Source organism: Haliotis rufescens, unplaced genomic scaffold, assembly GCF_023055435.1.
Source record: "Haliotis rufescens isolate VD_foot unplaced genomic scaffold, xgHalRufe1.0.p SCAF_1, whole genome shotgun sequence".
NCBI classification, from domain to species: Eukaryota; Metazoa; Mollusca; class Gastropoda; order Lepetellida; family Haliotidae; genus Haliotis; species Haliotis rufescens.
Window position 1 is genome coordinate 1105614 of NW_025963779.1, and position 14413 is coordinate 1120026.

Below are 14413 nucleotides of genomic sequence, written 5' to 3' on the forward strand. Positions count from 1 at the left end.
ACCTGTAGCCTATTTAGACAGCACACGAGATCAACATAAGAAACAAAATATACAGATAGTTATGTAGAATTATTTAAACTGTTTTTATCAATCACAAAATATAAACAACAAATGATACCACGACTGCGGCTTGAACAAACACCCAAACACCCAAACCCCCAGGAGACACCCCCAGGAGACACGCCCAGGTCCAGTCACATGACAGCTAGGGTATAGACTACGAGGAAATATAGCTGCGAAGCGAAACTGATGACGCCATGTATCTGTTCTACTTTAGAATAGCAATGTCACATAGCGGACATGGGGAATCCCCGATAACTTGTCTCATCTCACATGACTACAAAATACCCACACACTTCCTTAATGAATGTCACACTCTTCCGCGGATTTCCCTTAATTTACGCTCAACTTTACTGTATGTTAAGCAGTTAAAGAAAAAGTTGTTATTACATAATGTGTCGGAATGTGCAACATCATATCCTCCAGTCTTTGTGCGGTGCTCTCGGTGAAGACGAACAGTGAGGGGGATACTCTCTGCTTTCAAGGGTCGGGCACCTGCTCTTGGAGTATACGTTTTGCCAATACACCTTCGGGCACCTTCTCGTGGAGTATACCTGCAGCTCACAAGGGCCAGACATCTGCTCCTTGAGTGTACGTACAGTGAACACGCGTCGGCCACCTGCTGGTGGAGTATACGTCGAGCATATAAGACTTGGAGACCTGCTCCTGAAGCATAAAATGGCCAGACCCCACCTCTGAGAATACGTGCATCATATTGGTCAGCATACTTGGGTACGTACCCTTGAAGTGCACGTGAAGCCATACAAGGGCCAGATACCCCGACCCCACGCCAGCCCACCCCATCCCATCCTTGAGTATACGTGGGGCATCCCGTAGGCTCACCGACCTGCTCCAGGAGTATATGTACATAATAGTGATCAGATTTTCTACATCTTGGAGCCATCATTGTGACACATTGAGGTCGTCCTGATTCCATGGCAACTTGCTTCGTGTCTGTGATGGGCAACGAGTTCTTAGCGTTAGTGTCAGTACTGACGGCGGTATTACATGCGATGGGTCTGTACAGCCGTCACTGGAGCGTCCTTATCCAAGACCACAGACGTTTGGACGGGGGGATGACAGGGGCGTGGCACGACCATCGCCACTTCGGCGGAGAGCAGCGGTTTGAAGGGCTGTGGCGGACATGCGTGAAGAACACAACGGGCATTGTTGACTGTTTGACCATACGTCATGTTCCAGGTACGTCTCGAACTTCATTACATAACATCAACATCACATTCAGAACGTAACATCACATACAGGACATAACATCAACATCACACACAAGACATCAACATCACATTAAGAACGTAACATCACATACCACCAACATCATACACAGAACATAACATCAACATCACACAGAACATGCCATCAACATCACATAGAGAATATAACATAACATCAACATCACAGAACATAACATCAACATCACAATCGGAACATCAACATCACACAGGACATCAACATCACACACAAGACATACCACCAACACCACACACAGAACATAACATAAACATCACACACAGAACATAACATCAACATCACACACAGAACATAGCATCAACATCACACAGAGAACATAACATCACACAGAACTCAACATCAACACCATACACATAACATCAACATCACACAAAAGACATACCACCAACATCACACGTAGAACATAACATCAACATCACACACAGAACATAACATCAACATCACACACAGAACATAACATCAGCATCACACACAGAACATAACATCAACATCACACACAGAGCATAACATCGACATCACACACAGAACATAACATCACACAGAACTCAACATCAACACCATACACATAACATCAACATCACACAAAAGACATACCACCAACGTCACACAGAACATAACTTCAACATCAAACACAGAACATAACATCACACACAGAACTTTCAGGTTATGATAACCCTGTTCGTCATGTTCACATCAAGGATACGAAATGTCTGACCTCAAAGCTCATTCCATGTCTGAATGAGGTAAAGCCTATTCCACCTCTGAAGGAGGTAAAGACAATTCCACAGCTGTAGGAGGTTGACCCTATTCCACCTCTGAAGGAGGTTAACCCTTTTTCACCACTGTAGGAGGTTGACCCTATTCCACCTCTGAAGGAGGTTAACCCTTTTCCACCACTGTAGGAGGTTGACCCTATTCCACCTCTGAAGGAGGTTAACCCTTTTTCACCACTGTAGGAGGTTAACCCCATTCCACCACTGTAGGAGGTTAACCCTATTCCACCTCTGAAGGAGGTTAACCCTATTCCACCTCTGAAGGAGGTGAACCCTATTCCACCTCTGAAGGAGGTTAACCCTATTCCACCACTGTTGGGGGTTAACCCTATTCCACCACTCTAGGAGGTTAACCCTAACCACCTCTGAAGGAGGTTAACCCTATTCCACCACTGTAGGAGGTTAACCCTATTCCACCTCTGAAGGAGGTTAACCCTATTCCACCACTGTTGGGGGTAAACCCTATTCCACCTCTGAAGGAGGTGAACCCTATTCCACCTCTGAAGGAGGTTAACCCTATTCCACCACTGTTGGGGGTAAACCCTATTCCACCTCTGAAGGAGGTTAACCCTATTCCACCTCTGAAGGAGGTTAACCCTATTCCACCACTGGAGGAGGTTGACCCTATTCCACCTCTGTAGGAGGTAAAGACAATTCCGCTACTGTAGGAGGTTAACCCTATTCCACCTCCGAAGGAGGTTACCCCCCTCCGCCACTGTAGGAGGTTAACCCTATTCCACCACTGTAGGAGGTTAACCCTATTCCACCTCTGAAGGAGGTTAACCCTATTCCACCACTGTAGGAGGTTAACCCTATTCCACCTCTGAAGGAGGTTAACCCTATTCCACCACTGTTGGGGGTAAACCCTATTCCACCACTCTAGGAGGTTAACCCTATACCACCTCTGAAGGAGGTTAACCCTATTCCACCTCTGAAGGAGGTTAACCCTATTCCACCTCTGAAGGAGTTTAACCCCATTCCACCACTGTAGGAGGTTAACCCTATTCCACCTCTGAAGGAGGTTAACCCTATTCTACCCCTGAAAGGAGGTTAACCCTATTCCACCACTGTTGGGGGTTAACCCTATTCCACCACTCTAGGAGGTTAACCGTATACCACCTCTAAAGGAGGTTAACCCTATTCCACCTCTGAAGGAGGTTAACCCTATTTCACCACTCTTGGAGGTTAACCCTATTCCACCTCTGAAGGAGGTAAAGACAATTCCACCACTGTAGCAGGTTGACCCTATTCCACCTCCGAAGGAGGTTAACCCTATTCCACCTCTGAAGGAGGTAAAGACAATTCCACCACTGTAGCAGGTTGACCCTATTCCACCTCCGAAGGAGGTTAACCCTTTTCCGCCACTGTAGGAGGTTAACCCTATTCCACCACTGTAGCAGGTTGACCCTATTCCACCTCCGAAGGAGGTTAACCCTTTTCCGCCACTGTAGGAGGTTAACCCTATTCCACCCCTGAAGAAGGTTAACCCTTTTCCACCACTGTAGGAGGTTAACCCTATTCCACCTTTGAAGGAGGTTAACCCTATTCCACCTCTGAAGGAGGTTAACCCTTTTCCGCCACTGTAGGAGGTTAACCCTATTCCACCCCTGAAGGAGGTTAACCCTTTTCCACCACTGTAGGAGGTTAACCCTATTCCACCATTGTAGGAGGTTAACCCTATTCCACCTCTGAAGGAGGTTAACCCCATTCCACCACTGTAGGAGGTTAACCCTATTCCACCTCTGAAGGAGGTTAATCCTATTCCACCACTGTAGGAGGTTAACCCTATTCCACCACTGTAGGAGGTTAACCCTATTCCACATCTTAAGGAGGTTAACCCTATTCCACCACTGTTGGGGGTTAACCATATTCCACCACTGTAGGAGGTTAACCCTATTCCACCTCTTAAGGAGGTTAACCCTATTCCACCACTGTTGGGGGTTAACCATATTCCACCACTCTTGGAGGTTAACCCTATTCCATCTCTGAAGGAGGTAAAACCTATTCCACCACTCTTGGAGGTTAACCCTATTCCATCACTGTTGGAGGTAAAATATATTCCACCTCTGGAGGAGGTTAACCCTATTCCACCACTCTGGGAGGTTAACCCTATTCCACCTTTGAAGGAGGTTAACCCTGTTCCACCTCTGAAGGAGGTAAAACCCTATTCCACCACTGTAGGGTGTTAACCCTATTCCACCTCTGAAGGAGGTTAACCCTATTCCACCCCTGAAGGAGGTTAACCCTATTCCACCACTGTTGGAGGTAAAACCTATTCCACCTCTGTAGGAGGTAAAACCTATTCCACCTCTGAAGGAGGTTAACCCTATTCCACCTCTGAAGGAGGTTAACCCTATTCCACCCCTGAAGGAGGTTAACCCTATTCCACCACTGTTGGAGGTAAAACCTATTCCACCTCTGTAGGAGGTAAAACATATTCCACCACTGTAGGGGGTTAACCATATTCCACCTCTGAAGGAGGTATAGCCAATTCCCCACCCCTGAAGGAGGTATAGGAACGCACCCAAAAGACACTCGACCATCAGGCTTTCAAAGATGACTTCATAATGAGTTCACTTTTCTGCAGTCCCACGGACATCTTCCCGAGGCAAGGGAGTTAACTGACTTTAAAAGTGCAATTTCAAGATCTATATTGTAATACAACGGGTCTTACTTCGGGAAATGCATCAAATCACGTGAGCACCATAATTAAAAACATGAAAAGATTTGGAAAATAACTGTTGACGCAGAGTCGGTACACATGCTTTACAAATCCTGCAAACGATCGAAATATGCACGGCAGTTTACGAACCGGATATCGATTTCGTTTCGCGATTTTGATTGGACTATGCATAGACTCGTTAGTCCAGCCAATATATAACTTCATATTTCAAGCCTAGTTCGGCAAGGGTGGAAATTGGATTTTTATAGTCAGTTAACTCCCTTGCCTCGGGAAGGTGTCCCCCGGATGATGTAAATGAACTCGTCACTGTCTTCTCGATCAACATGCACCACTGAGATGCAAGAAGACCAGACATAACCTGGCCTCGGTGGCCTTGGTACACCCCTGAGGTCAAGGATGCTAATGCCAAGAGGCGAGCACCTGAACGTCTCTTCCGGAAATCCAGATTAGAAATTCAAAGACAAATCTTCAACTCTTCTAGAAACATTGTTAGTGTGATAACAAGATGAAACCTGAATATCTCAATCTAGAGATTACTAGAAATTCCACAAATCAATAGAAACTGTTCTCAATTGTGATCCTTCTGCTGGGTAAAAGATCTGATGTAATACTTCCACATAGGAATGGGTTTAACCTTGATTTTTCACAGATAAAATCACTCCCCTACGTCAAATTTTTGGATCTGTCTGCGATGATCTTTCTTGTCCACAATACGTTGGGACAAAGTTTGACTTGTTTTGACAAGTCGCAGAGGCCGACATCCTCAAACTGGTCAAATATTCTAAACCAGCATTCTGTAAGCTAGACCCTGTCCCAACGAAATTTCGTTTGTCCATCAAGGGACGTCCTGCTTCCAGGAATCACTACAATTGTAAACCTGAGCCTATCTACAGGTACTGATCCCACAAGCTGTACTGTTAGACACTGTTACACCGGGGGCACGGGTGGCCAAGACGTCTAAGGCGCCGCGATTCGCTGTGCAGAGTTGCGTCCCTTGGGCACGCCAGAAACCTATGATTGTGGGTTTGAAACCGGTTCGCCCCGATTATGTTTCTAGGTTTGTCAGCATACCCGTGCTCGTGGGTTTCACCTAAGTGGTTAACGTCTTAGATCTGGATCACTTCGGACTTTCCTCCCACATTGAGCTGACACGCCGTGATATAACTGGAATACTGTTCAAAGCGGCCATAAACCCAACTCACTCACTCGCTCACTATTACTATCTGAGAAACATTGGTGCAATTCGTCATCTGATCACAAAAGACGCATCTGTAACTATGGTACGATCTCTTGTTTTTGTCGAGAATCGACTATTGCAACAGTCTATTGACTGGAATATCAAGTCCACAACTGTACAGGCTGCAGAAAATCAATGAAATCGGAACATGCTTACTATACACACGCACAAAGGTTAAGCGCCACCATATTCATAGTCTCTTGACTTCACGTGTGGGAATCAGAAATAAGAAATATGATGATGTATGACTGAATTGGGCTTCCATAGTTTCATGAACCCAAATTTGTCCAGATACCACAAGGAAAGCGTGCTTTACGTGTTGCTGCAGTTCCCCTACCCTACAAATAGTGAAATTCAAGTTTCAGACACATGGTTGCATTTTGCTCCTGTGTGAGATTCCCCTTCCAATAGAGATTAAATTAAGCCATGGTGAGGAGAAAGTTAACGAACGCTGAAAGATGGCAAGTGATAGGCATGACAAATGCTGGCATGTCATGCAGGGCCATTGCAAGACAAATGGGTCGTCATCACAGTGTTATCACTCGTTTGATTGTCAAACATGGTCAAACCAATGATGTCAATGACAGGCATAAGTCTGGTAGGCCAAGAAAGACCTCTAACAAAAAGGATAGACGTCTTTTCAGGATAGTCAGACGAAATCCATTTGCCACTTCAACAGATTTAAGACTGCAGTGGATTACCCATCAGAGACTCTCGACGATGACCGTAAGGCGTCGCCTCAGAGCGGCTGGTTATAACGCCAGGAGACCAGTAAAACGTCCTCAACTGTCTGAGAGGCACATGCGGAATCGTCTGATATGGTGTCGTGCCCGTAGTCGATGGACAAGACCTGTTTACATGGACGACAATGCTAGACCACACAGATCTCGGGCAGTTTGGGCTTATTTGCGTCAAGAAGCTATTGCCACTCTTCCTTGGCCGGTCTGTAGTCCGGATCTTAATCCGATTGAGCATCTCTGGGACATTCTTGGCCGGAAAATCAGACATTGTGATCCCCCAGTTCAAAATCTCGCTGGACCTGAAGCCGCACTTCATGAAGAATGGATCCGTTTGCCTCAGAGAAGCATTCAACGACTTGTAATGAGTATGAGGCGTAGGGTTGAAGCTGTGGTCAATGTCCGTGGATCATACACACGTTACTGACGTTTCTGTCTTGCAATATACTCTGCACTCCCTATGGTGTCTATGTGACACCTGATATGGTCTGCTGATATGACAGTTACATGACAAAAAAAAGTCTTTTAATGTTGTCTAATCCTTCAATTTCTGCTCTTCGGTAAAATTCCTTTCTGCTCATATTCTTTTGGAACACAAGATAAACTTGCTTTGGGACCACTTTTGCATCACATGATATTTACATATATGACTTATAACAATCGTACATCTCATTATAATAGTCATGATTAAGTGCCAAAAGTAAAAGCTCACAAATATGGTGGGTGGCGCTTAACTTTTGTGCATGTGTATATCTTGCGTGCTTCCACAAGGTTTGCAGAGGCTATTTCTTTACGGACAATTACATCTCAGGGTATTACCAAGGCTTTGGTCATGGTTGGTTTGCCTAGGACTATTGAGTCAGATCAGGGCTCTTATTTCATGTCAGGTGTTTTCCAACAGGCTATGCGCCAGTTTAGCATAGCCCAGATTAAGTCTAGTGCGTATCATCCTGAACCTCAAAGAGCTTTTGAGAGGTTTCGTCAGACTCTTGAGAGTATGATAAGGACTTACTGTTTTGAGACTGAAAAGGATTGGGATGAAGGCATTCATTTGTTGTTTGCTGTGAGGGAGTCAGTTCAAGAGTCCTTAGGATTTTGTCATTTTGCTGTTGTTCGTGGACCTTTAAAGTACTAAAAGGAGTGGGGCGGTCGGGTAGCCTAGAGGTTACAGCGTTCGCTCGTCACGCCGAAGACCCGGGTTCGATCCCTGACATCCCCCGTCGTGATATTGCAGGAATACTGCTAAGATCGGCGTAAAACCATACTCACTCATTACTCACGTAAAGTAGCATTGGCTTAATGATAGGTCTGAAATGAGTTTGTTCGTGGCCCTTTGAAAGCCTTCCCTGAAATGACGAGACATATTACAACAAACACGTTTCAGGCTAGGCTTTCAAAAGCTTGTGAAGTTGCTCAACATAATTTGAAGAAATCACAGGACAAGTCTCAAGAGAGAAATTTCAGTCTTGGCGACAAGGTCTTTGGGTTTTGTATGTGTAGGCTGTTGTCAGTGTCACGTCGTGGGTGATCTACGTTGTCAGTGACACCGTGACGTTCCCATGTTGCAGGATGGCTGTTGTGTGTGCAGATCCTGGTATGCCTGAGTTTCGGGGGAGCCTTGCTGTCGGCGCTGATGAAGCTGCTCTACCACTTCAACCCCTTCTGCAACAGTCGAAGAATTGTTGCCGGCTTCGTCATGATGTCCTTCCTTGATGGTAAGACAAATCACAGGTTTGTGAGTAAGTATCCTCTAAGTCAGAGTGATAGTGACATGTTCTGCAAATAAATGCTTTTATAGCCCAAAGTACTACCTAGGCAATCCTCCAAGACGCGAGTGATTAATGAGTGTATCTGTGCGAGTTCATTTTAATAATCATAACAGATTCTATGGTTTTGTGTATCTGTCATGCCATGACTATAACTAATTATGACATGATACTATAGTTATATGATTGATTGATTGATTGTTGACTAATTATGTCATGATACAAGAGTAATATGATTGATTGATTGTTGTTTAACGCCGCACTCAGCAATATTCCAGCGGTCTGTAAATAATCGAGCCTGGACAATCCAGTGTGATACGATGGATAATTAGGATAGGATGTTACGGCAAGCTTGGGTTGCTGAAGGCCTATTCTACCCCGAATCTTCACGGGTCATAAAACGTCGGGCGATTGTTAATCCTCGCTTTGTGGTATATATCACGACAGTTAGTGGTGGTCTGCAAACACTCCTCAGTAAAGAAATTTCAGAAAAAACGTTTGTCCGTAGTGTAGGTGAAGGAATGCCATGTAATAAAATCTATATTGCTGGTATACACTGACCACTGACTTTCGTGACATCTTGTGCAGCATTCATGCTGCTGTCTGCTGTCAGCATCTACGCCACAAACTACGGGGAACGTTACATGTTGTCGTTGTCGTCGCTGCATCACCTTGTCTGTCGGCTGTCATGGAGCTTTGTCATCGAGACCATCGCAATGGTGTTCAGTGTAGCCTCGGGATCCCTTGCCCTGTGTACTATCAGAAGGTGAGTAGCTTCTGTCAAACCTGTCATCATCGAGAGTACCATCAGAAGGTGAGTCGCATTTGTCAAACCCGTCATCATCCAGAGTACCATCAGAAGGTGAGTAGCTTCTGTCAAACCCATCATCATCCAGAGTACCATCAGAAGGTGAGTAGCTTCTGTCAAACCCATCATCATCCGGAGTACAATCAGAAGGTGAGTAGCTTCTGTCAAACCCGTCATCATCCAGAGTACCATTAGAAGGTGAGTAGCTTCTGTCAAACCCGTCATCATCCGGAGTACCATCAGAAGGTGAGTAGCTTCTGTCAAACCCGTCAAACCCGTCATCATCCAGGGTACCATCAGAAGGTGAGTAGCTTCTGTCAAACCAATCATCATCCAGAGTACCATCAGAAGGTGAGTAGCTTCAGTCAAACCCGTCATCATCCAGAGTACCATAAGAAGATGAGTGTCTTCAGTCAAACACGCCATCATCCAGTGTATACCATCAGAAGGTGAGTTGCTAAAGTCAAACACGTCATCATCCAGAGTACCATAAGAAGATGAGTGTCTTCAGTCAAACACGCCATCATCCAGTGTATACCATCAGAAGGTGAGTTGCTAAAGTCAAACACGTCATCACCCAGAGTACCATCAGTACCATTAGGTTATGGGTAGCAAGTCTTAAAAAGGCATTTAGGAGAGATACACATAAGGATGTTTATGGTGGTCAACTTCTGTATTATGAAGAACACAAGGTTTCGGACTATATACTTACACATTAAAGTGGTGTTTAAATATTACAGAAATTTTCCTTTATGGGTAAGCAGAGGAAACAATCCTCCTTGTCCTTGTGTCCGGCTCCACAGCATTGTGTCAGACGTGTTTCAGGTTTCCAGAGTGTTAAGACTCATTCACATCACCACATAGTGCCACCCACTCGCACAAATGCTAGACTGCAGCCTGCTGTCTCCTTTCTTCCAGGGAATACACAGAAATATGACTCAAGTCCCCGTCCCTGGAGTGTTCTCCCTTTGTACAGAGGACATTACAACACAATGGACGGTCCCGTCACGCACCTGCTGTTCAGAGCATGTAGATTATGTTAATCATTAATAAACACTTGATGTAAATAGACTATATTACCATACTGGCAAGTTGTTCCTACTCTACCTGTATGACTCAGTTGATAGACAGGTAGTAAGATGGAGTGCTGGGGAACTGGGCGCACTTGCACAAAGCAATCGTAGCACTAAGGCTATAGTAAGTCTATATTAAAGTATGGTAGTTACGATCACTAAGATCACTTTGTGCAAGGGGAGGCTTGTCAAACATGTCAGTATTGCAGCAGTTGATGTTAATATCTGTGCAAGATTGATCAATGCTTAGATGCATCATCAGATTCCATGTGGCCCCAAGATGGATAATCGGAATTATCGCTGATGGGAAGAAATATTAACCATTATGATATGAAAATTGTGTCATCTTAATAATATCTCACACAACTTTTGTTATGAAATAAAGTTTTCATTTACCTAAGCAGACTTGTTTTTGACCACTGCCGAAGACAGCAAGCAATTGATTATGTTTTATCTTAAATGTCCACAAATTAATCCATGCAAAAACGTGTCACCACTCACCAGTGATGTGAAATATTTTGTTTTGTCTCTGAGCTTTTTGCATATTTGCTCAAAGTCAAGTTACTTCTGCAATATTTATCTATAATTGATCGTCATTAAGTTAACAACGATTATCAATCTCTAAGATTTATATCAATAGTCAACTGTTGCGAGCAGCAGCCTATGCTGGTTGTAAAAGGTAACCAAACAGATAGATGGTCCGATTCGTTGAGTGTGTCACAGCGTACCCCGACGGTGTGCATTGTAGCTCACCACGTTGATCAATGGATTGTTTTGGACTGTATTGCAGACAAGCATAAAACAAACACACAACTCTTTTTCCAGCTATGTCAATAAATTTTTATTTTGACAAATAGCTGACTATTTAGTGAAGAAGTGTGTTTTCCTATTGCAGAATACTGACAAAATAGTTAGCAAAGGTATTACAACAGCAAAACACACTAAGCCCACGAACTCCTTACCAATGGAAGAATTAGTAACCCTCAACATAACAAGTACCACAAGTACTGGCGGGCATAGGGAAAACCAGATCCGAATACAGGTGCCCTTTCAGCGACGCCCAGCACAGAACATAACATTCAAAGGGAGAGGTCGATTTTACCAAACCAAGGAACAACGTACAGACCCAGAAATGCTTGATCTGCTTCTAAACATTCAGTGTCGTTGGCAACATGGAGTCTATGTTTGCTCCTGTCCGGTAAAGTTATCAAATTCTGACAAGTGAGCATCATCCAAAATATGACAAAATAAAATAACTGCAAATTTTGCTTGACGCTTCATTTCTGGCCTACATCCATTGGTAAGAAAATATAGCTGGTGAATACCCAGTCAGTACAAGGCTGGGAATTACCATAAAACAAGGACACTGAAAATAATAAATGCCTTAACATATATCGACCCAAAACAACTAGATCTCGCGTAAAAAAGTATAACTCAAAACTAATAAAAGAAAACTTTCTTCAGACAACTTGTTTAATTTGATCATATGAATTTAGCTGTTGACAATTTTTGTTCTGTTAAGGTGTTCAACATGAGAGCGACGGGCTGCATCGAAGACATATTGAAAGTCGTTTGATTGATATTCATTATCTTCATACAAGTCAAAACAAGGAAACAATTTGTCTGAATCAAGCAACGAAGGGGGTTTTAGATCTAGGAGTCGATATAGAAATAGAGCATGAAAACATCAGCATTTCGGGCCCTTTGAAGATCACCAGGAAACGATGAGGAACCACTACAACATAATGTTCACGCACAATGATGGGAGTCACGTGGTCATCTGTCAAAGGGCAATGTCGAACAACATGGGCTAAATACCGATTAGAGAACAATGGGCTGTCAACCTTTGATAAGCCTTGCAGTATCCCTCCAAATACTCCCTCCACATAAAGCACCAAATCCTGTTTTTGCCCTCAGTTTCCTGCATGACCTCAACATGTGAGGTTCACTCAGCTTTCTTGCTTTGCACTTTCCTTCCTTTAGAAACACATAAAATAAACTGTGCACTCTCACAAAGGCTGATGAGAAAAGCAGTGTACATTCATGCTGGATAGCAAAGGGAAGACAACAACAGGGGACACAGGGTCGAGACAGCATCACCAAACAATATTAGTGCAACATTAATATTTTCTAAAACTTTTAAAAAACTCATTGTGTCGACATAAAACCACTGGAAGTAGCAATGTTAGAAGCACTGCATTTATCAATGAAACTGAATCGTTTTAGTCAAGAGTTACCCCTCTTTAAACAGTTGTCTCCCCTTTGACCATACCTCCAGGGCAAAATGTCTACTTTGATTAACGTAGCACAGGTCTGTGCAGATTACCATGTAGGTACACTGATCAAGCTCCTATGCATGGAGATAATCCACAATAGAGAGCACAGGGCTACAGATGCATATCTAGAAAAGTACAAAGATTGAAACGACAGCGGCAGGCAGCTTGCAACCTTGTCTTGCACAATTTCTTATTATGCACAATTATTTAGAGAATAGCAATAATTGTCCTTTTTTTGCACCTGGCTAAATAAAGTTTTTAATATGGGATCTTTCCTGAACCCAAGTACACCGATTCCGAGAATGAGCACTTAATTCTTGGTCCAAATATCTGCACTTGAGTACGGAGTTTTGATTGTGATCTCGATGCTTCAGTTTGTACTCCACATGAACACAAGACAAGGCTGCAGCCAGGGACTACTCCTTCATCAGCTGGCTTGTTGCCCCGCCCAGTGTCGGTGGCGGGATGCTGGTGTTGATCTCAGACTTTATCTGCAGGCTGAAACACAATCACCAGATACATGTCACTCAAACTTTCTGTGGAATAAATAGCTGAATAATGCACTGAAATAAGACACATCCCTTTCCCAAGTGACTCAACCCATTCCCACATGACACATCCCCTCACCACGTGACACATCCCCTCCCTACGTGACATCCCCTCACCACGTGACACATCCCCTCACCACGTGACACATCCCCTCACCACGTGACACATCCCCTCCCTACGTGACATCCCCTCACCACGTGACACATCCCCTCACCACGTGACACATCCCCTCCCTACGTGACATCCCCTCACCACGTGACACATCCCCTCCCTATGTGACATCCTCCACCACATGACACATCCCCTCACCACGTGACACATCCCCTCACCACGTGACATCCCCTCCCTATGTGACATCCCCTCACCACGTGACACATCCCCTCCCTACGTGACATCCCCTCACCATGTGACACATCCCCTCACCACGTAACACATCCCCTCCCCACGTGACACATCCCCTCCCCACGTGACACATCCCCTCCCCACGTGACACATCCCCTCACCACGTGACACATCCCCTCCCCACGTGACACATCCCCTCCCCACGTGACACATCCCCTCCCCACATGACTCATCCCCTCACCACGTGACTCATCCCCTCAACACGTGACACAACCCCTCCCCACGTGACACATCCCCTCACCACGTGACTCATCCCCTCCCCACGTGACACATCCCCTCCCCACGTGACACATCCCCTCCCAACGTGACACATCCCCTCCCCACGTGACACATCCCCTCCCCACGTGACACATCCCCTCCCCACGTGACTCATCCCCTCCAAACGTGACACATCCCCTCCCCACGTGACACATCCCCTCCCCACGTGACACATCCCCTCCCCACGTGACATCCCCTCACCACGTGACACATCCCCTCCCCATGACATTCAACCCCTCCCTGCGACATTCAACCCCTCCCTAGGTACACAACCCCACACCACGTGACACCCCCTCACTATGTGACACATCCCCTCACCACGTGACACATCCCCTCCCCACGTGACACATCCCCTCCCTACGTGACATCCCCTCACCACGTGACACATCCCCTCCCCACGTGACTCATCCCCTCACCACGTGACACATCCCCTCCCCACATGACACATCCCCTCACCATGTTACTCATCCCCTCACCACGTGACTCATCCCCTCACCACGTGACACATCCCCTCCCCACGTGACT

General features: G+C 45.2%; 2 protein-coding genes across 6 annotated transcripts in view; one reads left to right on the forward strand and one right to left on the reverse strand.

The window, feature by feature from the left end:
• The first annotated feature begins 327 nt into the window (after positions 1-327).
• LOC124117469 lies at positions 328-10803 on the forward strand. The gene is made up of 4 exons (XM_046479385.2): positions 328-1260; positions 8325-8471; positions 9111-9288; positions 10249-10803. Exons 1-4 carry the CDS (start codon positions 996-998, stop codon positions 10265-10267), a joined length of 609 nt encoding a protein of 202 aa, XP_046335341.1. The 5' UTR covers positions 328-995; the 3' UTR covers positions 10268-10803.
• A 416-nt stretch (positions 10804-11219) lies between these two features.
• The window catches only part of LOC124117467 (double-stranded RNA-binding protein Staufen homolog), a 37349-nt gene continuing 34155 nt past the window's right edge, over positions 11220-14413 (reverse strand). For all 5 annotated transcript variants that reach the window (XM_046479382.2, XM_046479383.2, XM_046479381.2 and 2 more), the window contains one exon: positions 11220-13177. In XM_046479382.2, coding sequence (XP_046335338.1) covers positions 13096-13177 — 82 coding nt within the window. In that variant the 3' untranslated portion in view covers positions 11220-13095. The remainder of the gene's footprint in view (positions 13178-14413) is intronic.

Coding starts and splice junctions, on each gene's coding strand:
- LOC124117469 (XM_046479385.2), top strand. CDS start 996: ATGGCAACTTGCTTCGTGTCTGTGATGGGCAACGAGTTCTTAGCGTTA. Junction 1,261..8,324: donor GACCATACGTCATGTTCCAG/GTACGTCTCGAA, acceptor CCCATGTTGCAG/GATGGCTGTTGTGTGTGCAG. Junction 8,472..9,110: donor CATGATGTCCTTCCTTGATG/GTAAGACAAATC, acceptor CATCTTGTGCAG/CATTCATGCTGCTGTCTGCT.